This window comes from Dendrobium catenatum, unplaced genomic scaffold, assembly GCF_001605985.2.
Source record: "Dendrobium catenatum unplaced genomic scaffold, ASM160598v2 fragScaff_scaffold_926, whole genome shotgun sequence".
NCBI classification, from domain to species: domain Eukaryota; kingdom Viridiplantae; phylum Streptophyta; class Magnoliopsida; order Asparagales; family Orchidaceae; genus Dendrobium; species Dendrobium catenatum.
The window spans coordinates 87,695-106,879 of NW_021319388.1; the positions used below are offsets into that span (position 1 = coordinate 87,695).

Sequence of the window (19,185 nt, forward strand, 5' to 3'; positions counted from 1 at the left end):
TTTAGATGAACGAGCAGCTCTAAAAGAATAAAACGAACTTTAAGTGAGCTGAGCTTAAATCAAGCTCGAGTATATATGAATTTACATGAACTATAGCTTTAATATTATCATACAAGCTTGATTCGAACTCAGCTCATTTAAAATTTTTCTTGTTCTTATTGAGCTGCTCATTTATCTAATGTTTATTTGAGCTCGATCGGGCTTTTATGATAATGTGGAAGTTCTAGTTCATACTTGCTCGAGCTTGATTTAGGCTCAGCTCATTTAAAGTTCATTTTATGCTTATCGATCCACTCATTGACCTAATGCTTGCATATTATTACAAATGCCCGATTCCAGCTAAACCCAAGCTCAAACAACCTATGGGCAAGCGAACCAAAATTCAAACATCCATAGGCTTAGCTGGGCTCAGCTCTTTTTATAATAATTTTAAGATATTATTTTCTTATAAATAGTAAGAAAAATATCTCAAATAAAAGACTTAATTATTTTTGTGAATTTATACTACCAGAAAATGATGCTAGAGTTGGTGTAGCATGTTATATTGCAAGTGAATTTCTTTTCAACAAACACTAGTGAGAAGCCAAAATGATATGCATGTCAACAGCAACAAGTGACCATGAAATACGTTAACTTAAAATTTGAAATATGTTAACTTAAAATGGAGGGTTGGGTTTGTCTTCTTTGCTTGCAATCCAATTTTCTTTCAATTGTTCAGTTATTCTCAGAATGTACAACACGGAATCTCCACTATCTTCTTGGTTCTAGCATATTTACATCTCCTTGGCGCCCTACCCCATCGTTTGCTACTAATTTTTGAAAAGCTGTTTGTAATACAGTTATTGTTGCTAAGGATAATTTCCTCTTTAGAGTTACTCCTCATGCCCCCATCTCCCTGCACTGGGACCATTGGTCTTACAATGGCAAGTTAGAGGAATATTTTGAAGGCCACTTTTTGCTTCATGCCACCAATTCTAATTCTCTTCTTAGGGACTTCATTACGGCTATTAGCTGGGATCTTCCTGACTCTTTGCCGGTCACTGTTTGCAACACTATAAATGGTATTTCTATTTTGGATATCTCTAACTCTTACTTACTTTGGGGTAACCTGAATAAAGGTAAATTTGGTGATTATGTTAATGAGTATTACTCGCATTTGCCAAGGTGTTCCTAGTATAATATGGTTTGTCATTCCAAGCATGTCTTGAGATTCTCGAGTTACACATGACTAGCTATCGTTGGGGGATCAAAAACTGCTGAAGCTTTGCATAAAAGAAACATCTATGTTCCGTTAATATGCAGTTTATACCATGAGTATCCTGAAAGCGATGCTCATTTACTTTTTTAAAGTTCTCATTCCTTTGCTATCTTATCGGACCTCATGCCTAGCACTAAGGGTCTCTTTATTAGACCCACAATTCTCCAGCTTTTTGAGTGGATTGATGGTGATCATAGAACACAACAATCGGTTAAAAATTTATTTTTGCTCGTTTCCTACTATTCTATCTACTATATTTGAAAAAAAATGAATAATAGGAGATTTGAGAACATAATACATCCCTAAGCATTAAAAAAGATGTTTTTGAAAAAGTCATCAAGTGGAAGAATTCCACAAACTTTTTGGATCTGATTTAGCTGGGACTTGTTCATTTCATTGTGCCTCTTGTTTTTGTTGGTATACAGTCCCACTGGATGCCTCTGATCTTCGACATGGTTTATTGGGCTGCCTTATGTCCGCTACACTTTTGATTTTTGCCTGCTGGTGTATTCGCCTAGCCTTGGACAATGATGCAGCTCCTAATGCAAGCTCCCCTTAGATGATCTTCGGGCAACCAGGGGTTTAAGTTTTTCTATTATTTGCTAGTTTAATCCCTGATTCCAGGCTTCTTTGGCATTTGGAGCACTTTTTTGTGAATTTATAGCCTCTTTATTTTGTGCAATTTTTGTTGAGTAGGTTTTTTGAGCTCAGTTGAGCTTGCCCCTTTTTTGTGTGGGGCAATTTTTTTGGTTTACTTATTACATGTAATCTCAATTTTCTCTTCAGTATACGGGCCAAGCTCAATTTTTTTTTTTTTAAAATGAAATTAAAAAAAAATAAATGAATTAATTAAAAAAAAAACTTAAATTTGAAATCAGTTATCATTTGAATGATGTATGCCCTTTAAATATCCAGCCTCTGTGTATGCTGCTGGAACAATGGTGCAGTAACACATTGCTGTATACTGCCAGACAACTTCATATCAAATGATCTTGAACTAATCTATGATCCTGTATTGAATAAATGGGAGACGTTGACCAAAAATCCAAAGCTGAAACCTTGCTTAATTGTTTGTAATTGTTTGGGTTTCAGCATTATCAAGCAGGGATCCTTAAAGTTGATTCTGACCTGAGAAGATTTAGCTAAAATACTTGATGAAACATGCTCAAATACAGCATTAGAAACATTGAAAGTTAGTATGACTACAACAAGAGAGAGGTTCCGCACATCCATAAAAAAGAAGGCTAATTTCTTGAGGAATTTATATCTCCACTATGATTTAATTATCCTAAGGATATGACTAGAGTTTAACAAGCACTAGAGTATGTCTTAAACAAATAAGATAGTATCTTCTTGTAATCACCCATTTGAGTTCCAGTGTTGGGATCTACAAGATATGGTACCTGGAGAAGAAGATCGATCTTTATAGGATTACAGCAATTAACCATTTAAAGAGAAAAAATAGAGGTAGAAATCCTTAACAATAGTTAGGTGGATTTACAGATTGGAATGTTTAAAAATTACCTCTTTAGAACCAGACGCTGTCAGGAGCAACTCAATGTTCGATGACCCTTCTCCCACATTGTGGAGGACATATGAGAGTTCTAATTCACATAGTGCTTCACGAACAATTCTTGCATACTGCAAATAATGCAAGTTAATTGTAAAAGGATGGATTTTATGCTTGCTGGATGCATAGATTGTCGAATTCGTACTTACCGGATTGTTTTCATAAGAGAAAAGCTCCAACATCTTTAAAGGTGGCTCTATTACAGCCCTGTCCCACAATGTCATGCCTCTTCCAGCTCGAAGGAGTGTAGGCACCCACCCTGTAAATGGTGTGCTGCAATATGGTAAACAAAATTTTCAATCCAGAAAAAAGGGAAGAATGTTGCATTTGGAGAACTGTGCTCATAAAGAGAAGTTTAAGTTGCTTTAACTTTCTGGTAAGAACATGATATATATATATATATTAAGAAGCAATAAGCTGCATTAATAACTAAAAAAGCAAAACAAACTACAAACAACTAACATTAGATACCTCCTTTAACAACAAAATAAAAGGAGTAACCTTACTCATACTAATGTCTTCCCAAATAAAAGAACTAAACGTAGCATAATTAGCACATAAATCAACTAACTTATTACTATACCTATCTATACAATTGAAAATCACATAATTGAAATCCTTAATGAAACAAAGATTTCAAACTCCTAGAAATTGCGAGTTATGCAAATCGAGGAATAGATATTGATATTGTCATGAAGGTGGTTAAACTGGAATTCTCATTAAAAAAATTCTCCTCACTCTATGCCTATGGACATATTTCAGTCAAAGGCTTCTATTTCTACATGGATTTAGCATGATATGTAAACACTGTTCCTATTACAAAACTAACAACAGCATCCCAAAGTGTATAAAGAGCACTTGGAAAGCAACCGAGAAATAAAATAGATACTTTCCAGCTTTAAATAACTTCATCATCAGGGCAATTAATGAGCCGCATTGTACCCCCAGATCAGGATAATCCATCTCTACTGACCCACACTTGCACTATTATGGAAGTGAAGATCTTCTCTTAAAGCTCATCTTTTGTTTGCTGAAGATATGCCATTATACTTCTTCCTAGTGTGGGCTCCGATAATTCATGCCTCGGCCTCTCCGTGCCTGCTTTTTATTGATGGAGAGAGTTTTAATGGATTTAGAATCAAGGTAAATTTTTAGAAGGCTGATTGGGATTTAAATAAGACACTAGCAAGAGATTTCACCCTCATTTAGCAAGGACTTTGTGATCTGAGTTCTGGTTTCCTGTAGACACAAGCCCCTATATTTAATTACTCATCCCGATAATGAGAGCGAACTTTCAATTAAGGCTAGTCGTGAGATTTTTCTATTTGAAATTTATCACCACATACTTAAAACGGGTGATAGGGGGAATGAAAATGAGCCCGATCAAGATCCCATATTTCCGTCGTCCCGAGCCATTAGGGTCCCTAGTCAACGTAGTCAGAGAAGGTAGTCAACTTAACCTAACCGAAGGAACCTTGTCGGCAACCATGTGTTGCTTCATCCAAGGATATCTTATACACCTGGGATGGATATTTATCTAAGGAGATACATTTGAGTTCACCTTAACTGACAAAAGGGCTTTATGCCTATCGAGTATATCTTATGATTCATTACTCAAGAATTGAAACCATTGGGATTATACGGGCTTTGGCAATGATCGCAATATAATGGTGTCATTTTGCATCAAACTACCCAATCAGAGGACACAGTCACGTCCCTAATGCAGAGAGATTATTTGATGATAAATTGTTAGACCGGTCCATTGGACTAGTTAAGCCAGTCCACGCGGGACCGGTCCAAGCACGAACAAGGCGGACTGCCTCCGCCTCTTTCCGTGACCGACCATATTGTAGGCGCCTGAGGATCATTTGAGGAAGGATTTTTTAGGGTTTTGGGAGAGAATTTGAATGTATGGACTGTTTAGGGGTTTCCTTTTTATTTGTATGCATTAAATACTTTATTTTCCTAGGGTTAAAGCAACTTGAATTTGGTTGAAATTTGATATCTCTTAGATTTTAGGTTTCCTTTGGGCTCTAGCTGCGTCTAGAGATTTGGGAGAGATCGATCCTCCTCTCGAATAGAGGATCAAGTGTATTTTGCTATTTTCCATTTTGCTTTCATCAAGTAATACAAATTATCTATTATTTTTGTGATTTTGTGCGGATTTTTTGAAGAATTCTCGCTGTTTTTAGAAGATTGATAGGAAATACTCGCGATCTACAAGTACTTCCTATCCAATTAGTATCAGAGCACGTCGATCGAAGGGGAACCAATGGCCGGAAGGAAAGTTGAAATTTTGGAGGGAGAACTTAGTCAACTCAAAGCAGATTTTGAGGAAAAGATGACTTATTTTCAAAGTCATATTACATCCGTCAATGAAAAGATGGAGGAAAAGTTCATCGTGGTGGAAGACTTGTTGAAAACATTGCTTGAAGCCAAAACCAAACCGGTAACATCAGAAGCAAAGAAAACTACTGTCGGGCATGGAAGAGATGGGAACCCTAAAACTTCTGGGGGAAGGGAAAAGCCAGAAGTGGAGATCTTGGAGGGAGAAAACGGAATGCTTCCTCTAGAACCACTTTCTAGGGAGGAGATGAGCATTGGCTATGCAAGGAGGGGTGCTGAATTTGTAAGGCGAGGGGATGATTTCGATCGACGGGGTGCTGATTTTGAAAGAAGAAGGGATTTTGATGAATGGTTTGAGTATAATCGCCGAAGGGAAGATCGTGACAATTGGGGAGCACCTCCGCTTCGAGGAATGGAAGGTTATGGATGATTTAGGGGAAATGGGTGTGATCCGAGGGTGAGGAAACTGAAGATGCCAATCTTTGAAGGGGAGGATGCACATGGTGGATCCACAAGTTATAAAGATATTTCACTGTCAATGGGCTGACAGAGGAGGAGAGATTGACAGCGACAAGCCTATGTTTAGAAGGGAAGGCTTTGTCTTGGTACCAGTGGAGGGACATGAGACCACCCATATGGAGTTGGAGAGAGTTCAATGATTGTTTGGTAGAACGTTTCCGAATGGGCAGGAGAGAAGACTTCTACGAGCAATTCTTTGCCTTGACACAGGAGGGTTCAATGACGGAGTACCGAGAGAGATTCGAGTACCTTGCTAGCCAATTAGACCACCTTTCTGATACAATGCTAGAGGAAAACTTCATGAAGGGATTGACACTAGAGATCTGAGAAGCAGTCAGCGTAATGAGGCCTCGTGACTTGGGAGAGGCTATGAAGCTAGCTCAATTGGTGGAAGATTAGAGGCACCTGAGGGAGAGGCAGGAGGTGGCAGCTCAGGAGGCTCGCATAGGATGACCACCACTTTATTGAAATCCAAGGAACCAACACCATATACTCTTTGGGGGACTTTGAAAGAAAAGACTGCAGGAGGAAGACCAGGGGACAACTTCAAGAAGCTCACAGAGACAGAATTACAGGAAAAGAGGGCGAAGGGGCTCTGTTTCAGATGTAACAAGAGGTATACGCTGGGACACAGCTGTAAAGACCGAACTCTTCAGGTTCTTACTGTTTGTGACGAAGAAAGAATGGAATGTGTCGTTTTTCCACCTTGCAGACAAGGTGAATCTTTGGGAGAGGAGTATTGTTAGACCAGTTCACTGGACCGGTCCAACCGATCCACGCAGAACCGGCCCAAGCATGAACGAGGTGGACTTCCTCCACCTCTTTCCGCGACTGACCGCACTGTAGGCGCCTAAGGATCATTTTAGGGAGGATTTTTTAGGGTTTTGGGAGGGAAATTTGAATGTAGGGACTGTTTAGGGATTTCCTTTTGATTTGTATGCATTAAGTGCTTTGTTTTCCTAGGGTTAAGGCATCTTGAATTTGGCTGAAATTTGAGATCTCTTAGATTTTAGATTTCCTTTGGGCTCTACCTGCGTCTACAGATTTGGGATGATCCTCCTCTCAAATAGAGGATCAAGTGTATCTTGCTATTTTCCGTTTCGCCTTCATAAAATAATATAAATTATCTACTGTTTTTGTGATTTTGTGCAGATTTTTATGAAGAATTCTCGTTGTTTTTAGAAGATTGATAGGAAATACTCATGATCTACAAGTACTTCCTATCATAAATCTTAGTGATACACCTGACATGACATTCCCTCTTTGTGAACTAAGGTTAATTTCAAATTTATCATCCCCGAAAAACAGTTGTTGAAGGCGGGTGGATTTTAGTTTTAAGTTTTGATGATAAAATTTCTATTTAAATGTTTAGAATTTGAGTAGATTTTATAATTTTAATAGACTTTAAAATTTGACCTTCCAATTAAGATTTGCAATTTTACTAGATCCGCGAAGCCCTCTCAGATCCGGTATTTAGAAGCTTGACATAAAAGACCGGAGCACATGCGGAAGATATTTTAGCATATCAGAGCTATCATATGGGTATTTGAGCACTTTTAGCAAATCCGCAAAGCATTCTCAATCTTACATTTAGAAACTTGATGCAAAGACCGGAGCACATGCAGAATATACTTTCATTCAAGTTTGGTGGGATTTGAATTTAGGTTATGAATGAATGATTTAAAGTTTTGAAGGCACTTTGAAAATTACATAGCTCTTTCTAGTTTAAATTTCCTCAACCCGAGTATTGTTTGAATATTTGATCATTTTTAATGAATCTGCGTAGCATTCTTAGATCTTGCATTTCGGAGACTGGAGCAAATGCGAATTATTAGGAAAACAACGATTAATCATTTCTTTCATTTCCATACTTTCAGTCGACGGGAATGCAAGCAGCAAAGTAGCACAAGCTTCAATGATCATCATTTCATCCTCCCACTAACTTTGCAACAAGAAAGCCTCGTCATCCTTTTCCTTGTCCGTTTCAGCAGCATTCCCAGCTTCTTGATTGGATATAAAAAATGGAGCATAGCAAAGGTACTACATCTCAATAAATTACTTTACTTGCAAGTACTATATGCTAATTCACCCAAAACACGGGCTTATAGAGTAACTTCAGTAATTGGCTGACTTGATTCATTCTTAATAACTATAATCATAATTTCATATCCATTGGCATATTCTATTTTTAAAAATTGTGTAATATGAGGCTCTCCTTGAGGCCCGCCTCAGCGCAATTCGAGTGAAAAATGCATCGAGCCTTACGCCTCAAACTTTTTTTATGAGGCTTGTGCTTTAGCTTGGCTAAGGCCCGCCTCGAGGTATGTCATGCCTCACTGGCATGAGGCTTACGCCTCACCCAATTTATATATATTTTTATTAAAATTTACATAAATCTTAAGCTAAAGCCCCGAATAAATCACACTTTAATGCAACATGAAGCTGCAGCAACTCTCTCCACTGCCTTGACCTTCAAACTTCCATTTTCTCCATAGTAACCACCATTGTAGCCGCCGCTAGGGATCACTTCAAACTTGCAAACCACCACCATCATAGCCGCCGCTAGGGATCACTTCAAACTCGCAAACCACCATCACCTCCTCTAAAATTTTTAGAGTATTAATCTCATGTTTATGTTAATGAAAAATATTTATGAAAGAGGAAGATGACTGAAATAAATGAAAAAGAAGCAAATTCGGAGGCATTGGACTCCATAGCATGAGACAGGGGAGAGACCAATTTGTTATGATAACGACTCAAATAAAAACCCCCTCAATGATGACTGTGCGGATTATTTCTGAGTTTTTATCAACTATTTTTGTTTTTTTTAGGAATTAAATGTGGATGCGTATGAAACTGAGAAAGAAGAAATTTGGAGTTGAACTTTATATTATATGATACTTTTATGTCATTTATGTATTTATTATTATTTTGCTCTTATAATATTTGTATTTCAATTCTATTTCATGCAATTTATCACTTGAAACTTTATGTCTTGTGCGATTTTTTATTTTATATGTATGTAAATTTATTACTTCATAATTCAATAGAAAGTTAACATGTCATCCTTTAACATAATATTTGAGTATTATATACAAAAATACTTTTAACATTTATTTTGACTTAATGCAACTTTTTTTATTTTGAGACTTATGCCTCAAAACGCCTTGAGGATTACGTCTCTCCATGAATAAAAAAAGCCTCAATATCAAATTACGCAATTTTAAACCTCGGCATATTTTTTATCTAATGATTTTATAACCAGAATCTTAATAACCATATTCTTCAGGTTACCCCTTTTGAACAGTCTAATGTTGTATTATATGAATTAGATGTAGAGCAATCAGTTCTATAAGTTGTAGATGAAACATTACAATTAAATGTAGACATATCCAGATTTAAAGTAGACAGCTTATGACGTTTATGGCACACTTCCATCTTCTACAAATAAAAATTCTTAGTGCCACAAAAAGAAGTTGAAGGATAATCCAGAATTTCTTATGTTGGTACCTATAGTCTCTTCATATCATCTGCGACAACACCTCCATGGTTGTTCTTGTACAAACCATGTAAAAAATTTCACAAACTCACTTTGATGTTCAAGGAGCCTACAATTGATTGATACAGGAACCTATAGCTACCATTGCATGTGACTTTCCCATCTTTTAATCGGGTCATACGGTTTTCTTTTTGCCTCCTGCATCTTTTGTTCAATGTTGGATGAATCTTCAGCATGACAAAGTGATTACATTGACTCTATTGCCTCCGGAAACCCTTTCACTTATAGAACAATGACTCTTTGTAATATTATCAGAAAATCCACAACTCTATTATGTGGCTCTCCTTCATACAAGCTGTCCTTCAACTGTTTCTAGTTATTTGTGGTTCTACCTGAACAACAAGAGATTTCCCAGGAAACAAAAGAATCAGCGGCTCGAATAGAACTTTATTACCTAAATCTACCTGTTGTGAAACAACAGCGTCACGACCAATTATCAGTCTCCTCCCCATCCACTTCTTCTTTTTTATTTAAATCAATTGAAAGAACACATAATTAATCGTTAATTATTATTTTTTTAAATCATTTAAAATTGAAAATTTTGTTTGAAATTATATGAAAGTCCTTTATAGTTTGAAATTTTGGAAACCTCCCGGCACCGCCTCCCCACGAAGGGAGGTTGGGAGGGCACTTGCCCTTAAAAATCCGCCAGGCTGCATAGGATTCGATGACTGAGGACTTTAAGACATTGATTAGTCCCACGACCAGTCTTTGAGTCTGCAATTTGCTCGTGGAAAATAAGTAGGAAGAGGAGGAAGAATAAGCAAGTTGTAAGTTGTGCATGTGATCTTTTACTTGTGAAAATTACTGTCATTATTTGATATAACTAATTAATATTAACTGTTGTAATTAACTGTACTATCATCATTACTCTTTATTATTGTTAATTATTTACTGCTGATCAAATCTTTTTATTATTATCATCGTTATGGTAAGAAAAGAAAGAGAAGAGGAAGTTTCCAAAAAAAGAAAAGAAAAGAGAAGAGAAAAAAGAGAAAAAAATGGGGAAAAGAAAAAATGCAAAAAGAAAGAGGGGTTTCTTGTATTTTTGTGCATTCTGTAAATTTCCAATCATTGTCGTCGCCAACATCAAGCCCTGCTAAGTTGTAATTTTCTAAACTCAAAAATCCTGAATTTGGTGTTTGTGTTGAGCCGGAAAATCTCCTTATGCGCTCTCGTAGCACAGTAGGAGGAAACTTGGTGTGACGCATACGGCAAGGTGGGTAGGCCCTGTACATGCTCTTGTAGCATGGCGGAAATATTTCTAAGTACCTGTACATGCTCTCGTAGCGTGGCGGAGAAAGCTAATTGTGCTTTACGAACAGGTACTTTGAAGCCCATACACACTCTCGTAGCGTTGTGGGATTGAAGATGTATGGCCGCGGTGTCACCCGACACCTACCATACACGCTCTCGTAGTGTGATGGGATGGTCTAGTTTCTCGTAGTTTTTCCTAAATGAAGGAGATGCCGGGAGGCTGCCGAAATCTGGACCGAACAGGGGACTTGGACTCAGACTTGAATTTGAACAGAGTGCATAATGAAACATAATTTAAATGACTAACCAAGGGCTTGAACTTAAATAAATGAACTTGAACTGGACTTGGACTTGATGTGGACAACAAGGAACATGACTTCAATGCAATAAATACATATTGAAATTAAGATGTAAAATCTTAAATGATAATCCAAAGCATTCAAGTGAATATTGATTAATAAAAAGCCCAATGTCATTTGCCTCTAACCAATAATGTGAGATGCCTCATTCATGAACAATAAGTGACTTAAGCTTGGACAATTGAAAAGAAATCGGATTGAGCTTGAACTTAACTCATATGACAAGATTTTGGACCCCTGAATTAATGATTACACAAAAGATGTGAAAATATAAGGTCCTAAGTGACAAGTTCTGGACTTTCAAATAAACAACAATGAGCAAATAGGAAAATAATTGCATTCAAAGGATAATAACCCACACACAATTGTGAAGGTAAACATAAACCTTCCACAAAACATAACAGCTCATTTGTGAGGAGAAGATGAGTGTGTTGTACATCAATAATGAACAAAATGTAGGAGAGGTACAACAGATGTAGCACCTGTGTTCAGTTAAACATATCATGTCCTAAAAGCAGTAAAGTTCAATATACAAGCAAAGATATTTGTCTTCTACGACATATGATCAATATGCGGAGAATGTGGCGATATTTATGAATTATTGTAAATAAAAATAAAAATCAATTAATCTGTAGCATCTGAATAAACTGCAAGCAAATACATGAACAAAGATTGCAAATCACACAAGAATGATGACGACCTATTGTGACATTTGTACCAATCATATGGAGAAGATAGTAGTCCACTAGCAGAAAATACTAAAGGGAATTGCAAGGAATATGGTTGATGTTAGTTAGCTTGTAGTTAATGATGTAACATCAATTAGTTTACAAACAAGTTCATTGACCAGCCTGTAGTAAGTGATGATAGGTATGCAATGAAAGGGGTCATTCCTTAATGTGGGTACAACAATCTATCTGCAAGCTAAAGTAGATGATACACAATAGATGCAAATGATCATGAGTAACTACAAAAGACCCATTCCATATTCAACATGTCAATTGCAACCTAAAGGATTTGATATGCAGTGAAAATGACAACATGTTACATCTAGATGGATTCAAGTGAATGTCAACACACAATGCATTGGGCCCACTAGAGTTAATGATTAATATTTAACAATATGCTGTTAAAGATTAATGCAAAACTTGGTAGCCTAAACTCACGATTACAAGTAGAAAATACACCTGCTATTCCAATCATCTCAAGGACTGCAACAATTATTTTAGGAAAGGATTCATGTAGCCGACCCCACGTAGTGGGATAAAGGCTTGATGTTGTTGTTGTATACCTCGCATGGCTCTCTTAGATGGTCTGATGTGCCTTCAATTGCTGCAGTTATCAGTTCAAAGTGGTGGCCCTTGATTTCGACGTATAGGGCATCAGTAAGAATATAATTATCCAAGGTTGAAATGATTGATTCTTTATTTAAGCTAACAACAAAAAATGCTGATAATGGCTTAATTAGGGAGTTACCTATTGATTTCTATACGAGTTCTGGGAAGAGAAAACCAGATCAAATCATTATTATCAAAAGATGAAGTGACTCTCAGTTCAACCAAGTTTTGAATATTGAGTTGGATAAGATTATTCAGGCTAGCAAGTTTCTTGATGAACGGTGGTCATGCATCTGACATACCACCTACAGGCAAATACATAAGGGCTACGACAAATACGAGTTCCTACGAGTTTCCATAGAAGACCCGCCAAATACTACAAAAATGCCACATGCATACACATACGATATATATACACATAAACACAAGTGAATACATACGTAATCATACACCCGCATGAGCCCCGACAAGCGTGTTATGGGTATATAGACATGACATCTAGGAATACTACGCGGGTCAAATAATAAACCTAAGTTCAAGCCCGATCCTCCTATACGAGAGGATAGGAGTCGACATGGCTTGAACCGAGATATTTGTCTTAATACATTTATATTAGGCCTTCAAAACCTTCAACAAAGAAAATTCACCAAGAAAGACAAAACCACTGATGAACCTGATCCTCTATCGACAAGTTGACAAAGTCGAGAATGTTCAGTCAATGAAAGTGCCCATAAATTATCACGATGATGGCCGTATTGAACGTAGATTAAATGAGTTAATTTCAAATATCTCAAAATACATTCAAATGTCATTCAAATATCCACAAAATTGAAAATCCAAAAATCCCAAAATATTTAAAATCGAAATCCACCATCAAAACACTTAAAGAAAAATCTATCCATCCTCTGCAACGGTTTGTCAAGGTGGAAAAATCTGAAAATTACTTCAGCTTATAAAGAGTCAATGTCTGGTTGAAAATATCACTAAAATTCATTCTAAAAAAGTCTCTTGCCAGTAAGAACGTGACACGTGTTAGCTAACTGGCGATTTTGTCACTAAATGGCACTGCATGTAAACGGTCCTCTGAACCGAGTGATTTGCTGTCAAATGGCACCACTAAATTACGATTATGGCCAGAGCTCGTATGCTCTCCAATGACACTAAATTCTTGAGATATGAATTAATAAGGTATAATCGATAGAGCACAAAGCCCCCTGTTAGCTAAGGTGGATTCAGATTTATCCCCTTAAACAAACATTCACCCCAGGTCTATAAGGTTCCCTTAGACGACGCAACTCATGGCTGCCGACAAGGATCCTTCTGTCAGGTTGGGTTGAATACCTCCTCTAACTAAGTAGACCATGGACCAAGATGGCCCGGGATGATAAAACCATGGGATCTTGATCGGGTCTATCATTCATTCCCCCACCATCCGCTTTAAGTGCAAGAGGGTGAAATTTCATATTTTAAATATCAAATCCTCAAACTTCCACATGCCCAAACCCAATGCTACTATTATAAGACAGATAACACATATCTCTACGTATCTGATCGATAACTAGTCTTAATCGAAAGTTCTCAATCGTGATCGGGAGGGGTAATTAACTATAGGGCTTGCGCCTATAGGAAACCAAAACTCAAATCATAAAGTCCTTGCAAAATGGGAGAGAAATCTCTGGGTAGTGTCTTATCTATAAACCAAATCTGCCTTTCCAAAATTTCCCTCGGAACTTAATCCATTAAAACTCTCCTGAAAGTAGGGCTGCAAGCGAACCAAACGTTCGACAAGCTACTCGTTGTTCGGTTCGATTAAAGCTCGTTTGTGATCGTTTAATTAATTAAACAAACAAACTTGAACAATATTTTAAATACTCGATTCTTAAATAAACAAACTTGAACACTAATGCGTTCGGCTCATTTATGTTCGCGAACAACATCATTTGAAGTTCGTGAACAAGCTCGACATTAAGCTCGATAAGAAGCTCAATAAAATCTTAATTCATGTTCGATTTTGAACTCGTGAATATGCCGGGATCAAATTGAAAGTTGTGAGAGTGAACAAAGACAGTAGGGGCTAGGATCGACATTGCCTATAAGGAATTATGCAAAGTTGAATCGCGGGTCAAGGGCACGAGATCTGTTGGGTCGGTCAATTGATTTATCAAGCGGATATGGTGGACTATAAGAAGCAAGTTGAGAGGGCAGATGGGATTGGAGGGGGTCAAAGTCACTGAAGCGCGCGTAGGTGACACACACGTGCGGGTCGTGCTGGGCTGCAGCTAGGATCGGGTTCGGAGGCGGGCGTCGTGCCTGGTTCGCGTGCTGGTCCTGTGTGCAGAACAGAGAGAGGGAGCTCTATTCAGTGTGGGCCGGCGAGCGTGGGTCGTTGCATGCAAAACAGAGAACGGGAGAGAGGGAGGTTTGGTTGGGCTTCGGCGTCTGGGCGCAGGATCAGAAGTGGCCTGGAGAGCAGGGTTTGGACTTCGGCTTCCTTGCATGTTAGAGAGATAGAATGGTGTGGTTTCGTTTCTATCGTTTGAGGGAGTTTTTGTATGTTATAAGGGAGATCATGGGAAGTTATGTGGAGCAGTTGCATGAGTGGAATCATGGGTTGGTGCTTTTGTGGGTGGTTGCAGGTCTACGGTCAACACCTAGCTCTACAGATCTGTTTGGATGATGGAGGGGGAGATGTCTGCTCCTATATGTGTACTCGTAAGATTTCCTGATCTGTTGATTAAGATATTTTTCTTTTCTAGAATCTCCTTCATTAAACATGATGAAATGGTAAAAATCATAAAATGGAGTGAATTTTGTGATGAAGAACATAGAATGAATATGAGTTGGGAACAACATGATTTTTAACACCTAACTCAACGTCCCTAAATCTATCAATATTCATTTCACCTTTTCTTCATGACATTTTGCACTAATACTTCAATAAAATTAATGTCCTCTAGATTTTGTACCAACCAAAGAATTCTCAGAGCATAGATGCACGCATGGCATAAACAAATCTCTTGCATAAAAATTTGACTACACATGTACAATCGGATTTAGTCTCTTATGCAAGGAGAATTGCAGCATAAGTACCATTTTTCTCTTTTCTCTTCTCTACTTTACTGGTGATGGTGAGAGTATATAGTGTGATCTAGAGGTTTAGTGAAAAAGCATTGCTGCAAGAATTGCAGAAGCATAAAAATGATTGGACATCGTTTTTTTTCACATAGAAGAAATACCCAGCAAGCCAGTTTTTGACTGTGCACCAAAATCACAGGTTTCACACATTGTAATTAATTATGTCAGTAACCACAAGCAACACGCAGGGACAGACAGAACTGAGAGAGAGAGAGGAGCAGCATCCACAAGACTGCCCAAGTGGTTCTGGTTAGCAAATGCAATGCTAGTCCACTGTCGTTATCAACAATGAGAGATATATATAATATCCGGAGATGCAGCTTGACTTAGCATGTAATAAGATATAATAAGAACAACATTATACAAGAAATAGCAACATAGGTGCATATGAAGGATAACTACTGTAAGTACCTCTCCAAAAGACCAAAAGATGGAGATCTTCCTAGTCCATACTGTTTGAATAAGTACCTTACAATGTCACCTGTAATGGATTTCTTTAACATCAAAAAATATGAATGATATGTCATTATGATCTAGAAGTAAAACTATCAAGCAACAGAGTTCGATAAGGAAGCAACATCAGTGGGAAATTATATGCGTTACGATTTGTCAAAATGGCAGGAAAAAAACTTTCCTGTTCTCACGCATAACTGCATACAAAAAAGGGCTATTTAAGGTTTCATTTAGGACGACTTTCTTGCTGCTTCTTAAAGCAGCTTTCTAATAAAAATAAATAAATTGTGTACTAGAAATTTTCTTTAAGATTCAATAAGAAAACCGTCCCAAACAAAGCCTAAATTACCTGTGAAAAGAGAAAGAGGCATGGAAATATGTTCGAAGAATAATAAATTATAAACAAATTTCATGCCATTGCTACGATCCTATGGTTTCAAAAGCATAGCATTTTTTCTGTAAAAAAAAATTGCTGAAGTTTTGATCAGAACTATATCAAACATAGTATGTAAAGCTTGGCAAATGGACTGATTTAAGACATAATCTTCCAACTTCAAACAAAGTCAAACAATAGATTGTGATTTTAGTAAAATGAGATAAACAATTGCCAGAAGACTTACCACTTTCATACATTGAAACGCCATTATTTAAGTCAATAAGAAACGGAAACCTGCAAAATATTTTGGATAGTATATATAAGCTTAATCAGTGACTAAAAAAATTAGAAAATAGTACAAAAAAATTTAAGTCAATCGTTCTAGTTATGTTGCTGTGATGAAACAAATGTATAATACGTGCTAAAGAAAAAAAAAAGTAAGATTTTAGACAGGAACACAAGTGAAAATACTCATGCAGATTATTTTAGAAATCATTCAAACTGTCAAATCCACTTTACAATTTATGAAATTACGATGCTACAGTAATAATGCAAAACAAAATACCCTTCTTTGATGCAAACCAAGCTCAGTCGCAATTTCCTCATATGGCAATACATAACAAAATGCGCTAATATGTGTACCGAAGAACTAAGAGGAGTGCTTACTGCTCCTTCCCACCAGTTTTTCGAACTACTTCTCTGTGCCTTTTTGATCCTTTTGGGCAAGGATAAACCTACATAAAGTATGTTGGATAAAAAATATTAAAACATAACAAATAAAGAAAGAAATCAATCTTTGTCCCAAAAACCCAATATTCTACTTAAAATTTGGCTTCCATTGTAAATATAATTTCATTTTCCCTACAGAGAACTTTAAGCAAATGCGTGGTCTGTAAAAGGAGAAAAAAATGTGAACATAGGGTATTAGAAGTTCTACGTATTATAAGTTTCTGTGTACCTCAGAAGAAAGATCCAGTTCAGTCATGGCTTCTCGCACTCTCCTACAAAATGGGCAAGCCTCTGTTGACAAATAATAATCAAAACACCCCAGTCGTGAATCATTGTAATTCCTATAAGGAAGAGTACAAACAAATATTCGTGACAGAATAAAAAAATGAGATAAATAGAGAGCAAAGGTGGGTTAGCTGTAACTGACTAAGAAGGCTTGATCGTGTCCATCTATCATGAGGATCAGAAATTTACCGAATTCGTAAAGTTGCAACTTTGGTGATTTTCCTATGGATTCAGGGCTGTGTGCAGTGCCAATTAATGATCTTGAACCCCATGGAAGTCTTGCCACGCTAGACAATGAAGATGTTGCCACCTGCAAAGAGCATGAAACTAAAAATAAAATACAACTCAACCTTAACGCAGCCAAAGTAAAAAATTTATCTAAAATTGTTGAAATATTAGGTCTTGCAGCATTAAGTAAATGAGTAAATCTTTAGTTTGGAAAATCTAGTTACAAATTTTGGGAATATCCTATTCAGTTTCAACAAATTGATATCAGAGGAAGGTTTGAGGATTCTTTAGAATAAGGGTTTCTATGATTAAGATTTTGAGAGATTTGATGATAATACTGATTTATTGATCTAGAGAAAACATATGAAAGCCATTCTAGTACAGATAAAAGTAGTTAAATTTTGGAAGAAGAAAGAAATTTGCTAAATTCATAGGTACAAATGAAAGCATAAATCAAAGAGTTAGTGTATGATATGTTAGTGTTGCATTTGAGCCACAATGTATTCCATAAGGTTGATAAGCAAACGGCTATTGCAAGAATCTGATTGAAACTAGAATAGATGCATATGACTGAGAACTTGCAAATTAAGATTCAAAATAAGAATAAATTGTTTGGATTTGATATGTCAGAGAGGAAGAGTATAGAGAATAACATGGATGATTTCAACAAAATTACCGTAAATTTGGAGAATCTTGAGGTCAAGATGGATGATAAAGATCAATCGATTATCATTCTGACAAAAATCAATCGCATATCATTGCCTAAACTGTATGTGTACTTTGTTGAAACTATGAAATATGATAGGGAGGCTCTATCATTGGAAGAGGTTCAGAAAACTATTAATCTAAAAAATTGAAACTAAGGATTGAAAAAGGGTCACAAGAGGATCTAATTTTAAATGCTAATGGTAGATTGGAGAAGAAAGAAAAGTGTAAAAGGAATTTTAAATTGGCGTCTAAATCTAAGACCAAATTTAAGTGCATTTTTCTTTTTCTTTTTTTTGGGGGAGCGCAGGGAGAAATTACAAGAAAAATTGTCCTAAATGGAATAAGAATGAAAATGAAAAAGAACATGAATTTGAGGATGATTCTGTGTGGTCAAATAGTATTGAGGATGCACAGGATTTAGTGAGTACTAATAATTATGACAGTGATGGTGGATGATGGATTCAAGTTGTTTGTTTCAAGTGACCACCAATAAGCATTAATTTGAATAATATAAAAAATTGAGCATTGGGAAGATTATCATAGGAAATAATACTATTTGTGAAGTCATTGTGATTGGAACTTGTGGGCTCCGAAAATTTGGTCCCGGCCTCCGCCCGCTTTTCTCTTATTCGGCGAGGGAGTTTTAACGGAATAAGTTCCGGGGTAAATTTTGGAAGGCAGATGGGTTTGTAAATAAGACACTACCCAGAGATTTCACCCTCATTTGGTGAGGACTTTATGATCTGAGTTCTGGTTTCCTATAGACGCAAGCCCCTATAGTTAATTATCCCTCCCGATAACGAGAGAGAACTTTCGATTAAGACTAGTCGTCAGTCAGATACGTAGAACATACATATTATCTGGCTATAGTAGCAGCAATTAGTTTGGAGTTTGAAAATTTAGGAAGTTTGGAAACTTGGGTTGAGATATTTGAGGGTTTGATTTTTAAAACTGAAAATTGCACTATCTTGCAGTTAAAGCGGATGGTGGGGGAATAGATGATAGACCCGATCAAGATTCCATGGTTCCGTCGTCCTGGGCCATCGTGGTCCATGGTCTACTTAGT

At 36.9% G+C, this 19,185-nt stretch overlaps 1 protein-coding gene across 1 annotated transcript in view; it reads right to left on the bottom strand.

Annotated features, from left to right (window-relative positions):
* Window positions 1-2,395: 2,395 nt before the first annotated feature.
* Window positions 2,396-19,185, bottom strand: part of LOC110115111 — a 63,891-nt gene continuing 47,101 nt past the window's right edge. The window contains exons 4-11 of the mRNA XM_020848247.2: window positions 17,373-17,493; window positions 17,128-17,189; window positions 16,836-16,903; window positions 16,414-16,463; window positions 15,752-15,821; window positions 2,978-3,101; window positions 2,783-2,899; window positions 2,396-2,661 (exon numbers count right to left, since the gene is read on the bottom strand). Coding sequence (XP_020703906.1) covers window positions 2,566-2,661; window positions 2,783-2,899; window positions 2,978-3,101; window positions 15,752-15,821; window positions 16,414-16,463; window positions 16,836-16,903; window positions 17,128-17,189; window positions 17,373-17,493 — 708 coding nt within the window. The 3' untranslated portion in view covers window positions 2,396-2,565. The remainder of the gene's footprint in view (window positions 2,662-2,782; window positions 2,900-2,977; window positions 3,102-15,751; window positions 15,822-16,413; window positions 16,464-16,835; window positions 16,904-17,127; window positions 17,190-17,372; window positions 17,494-19,185) is intronic.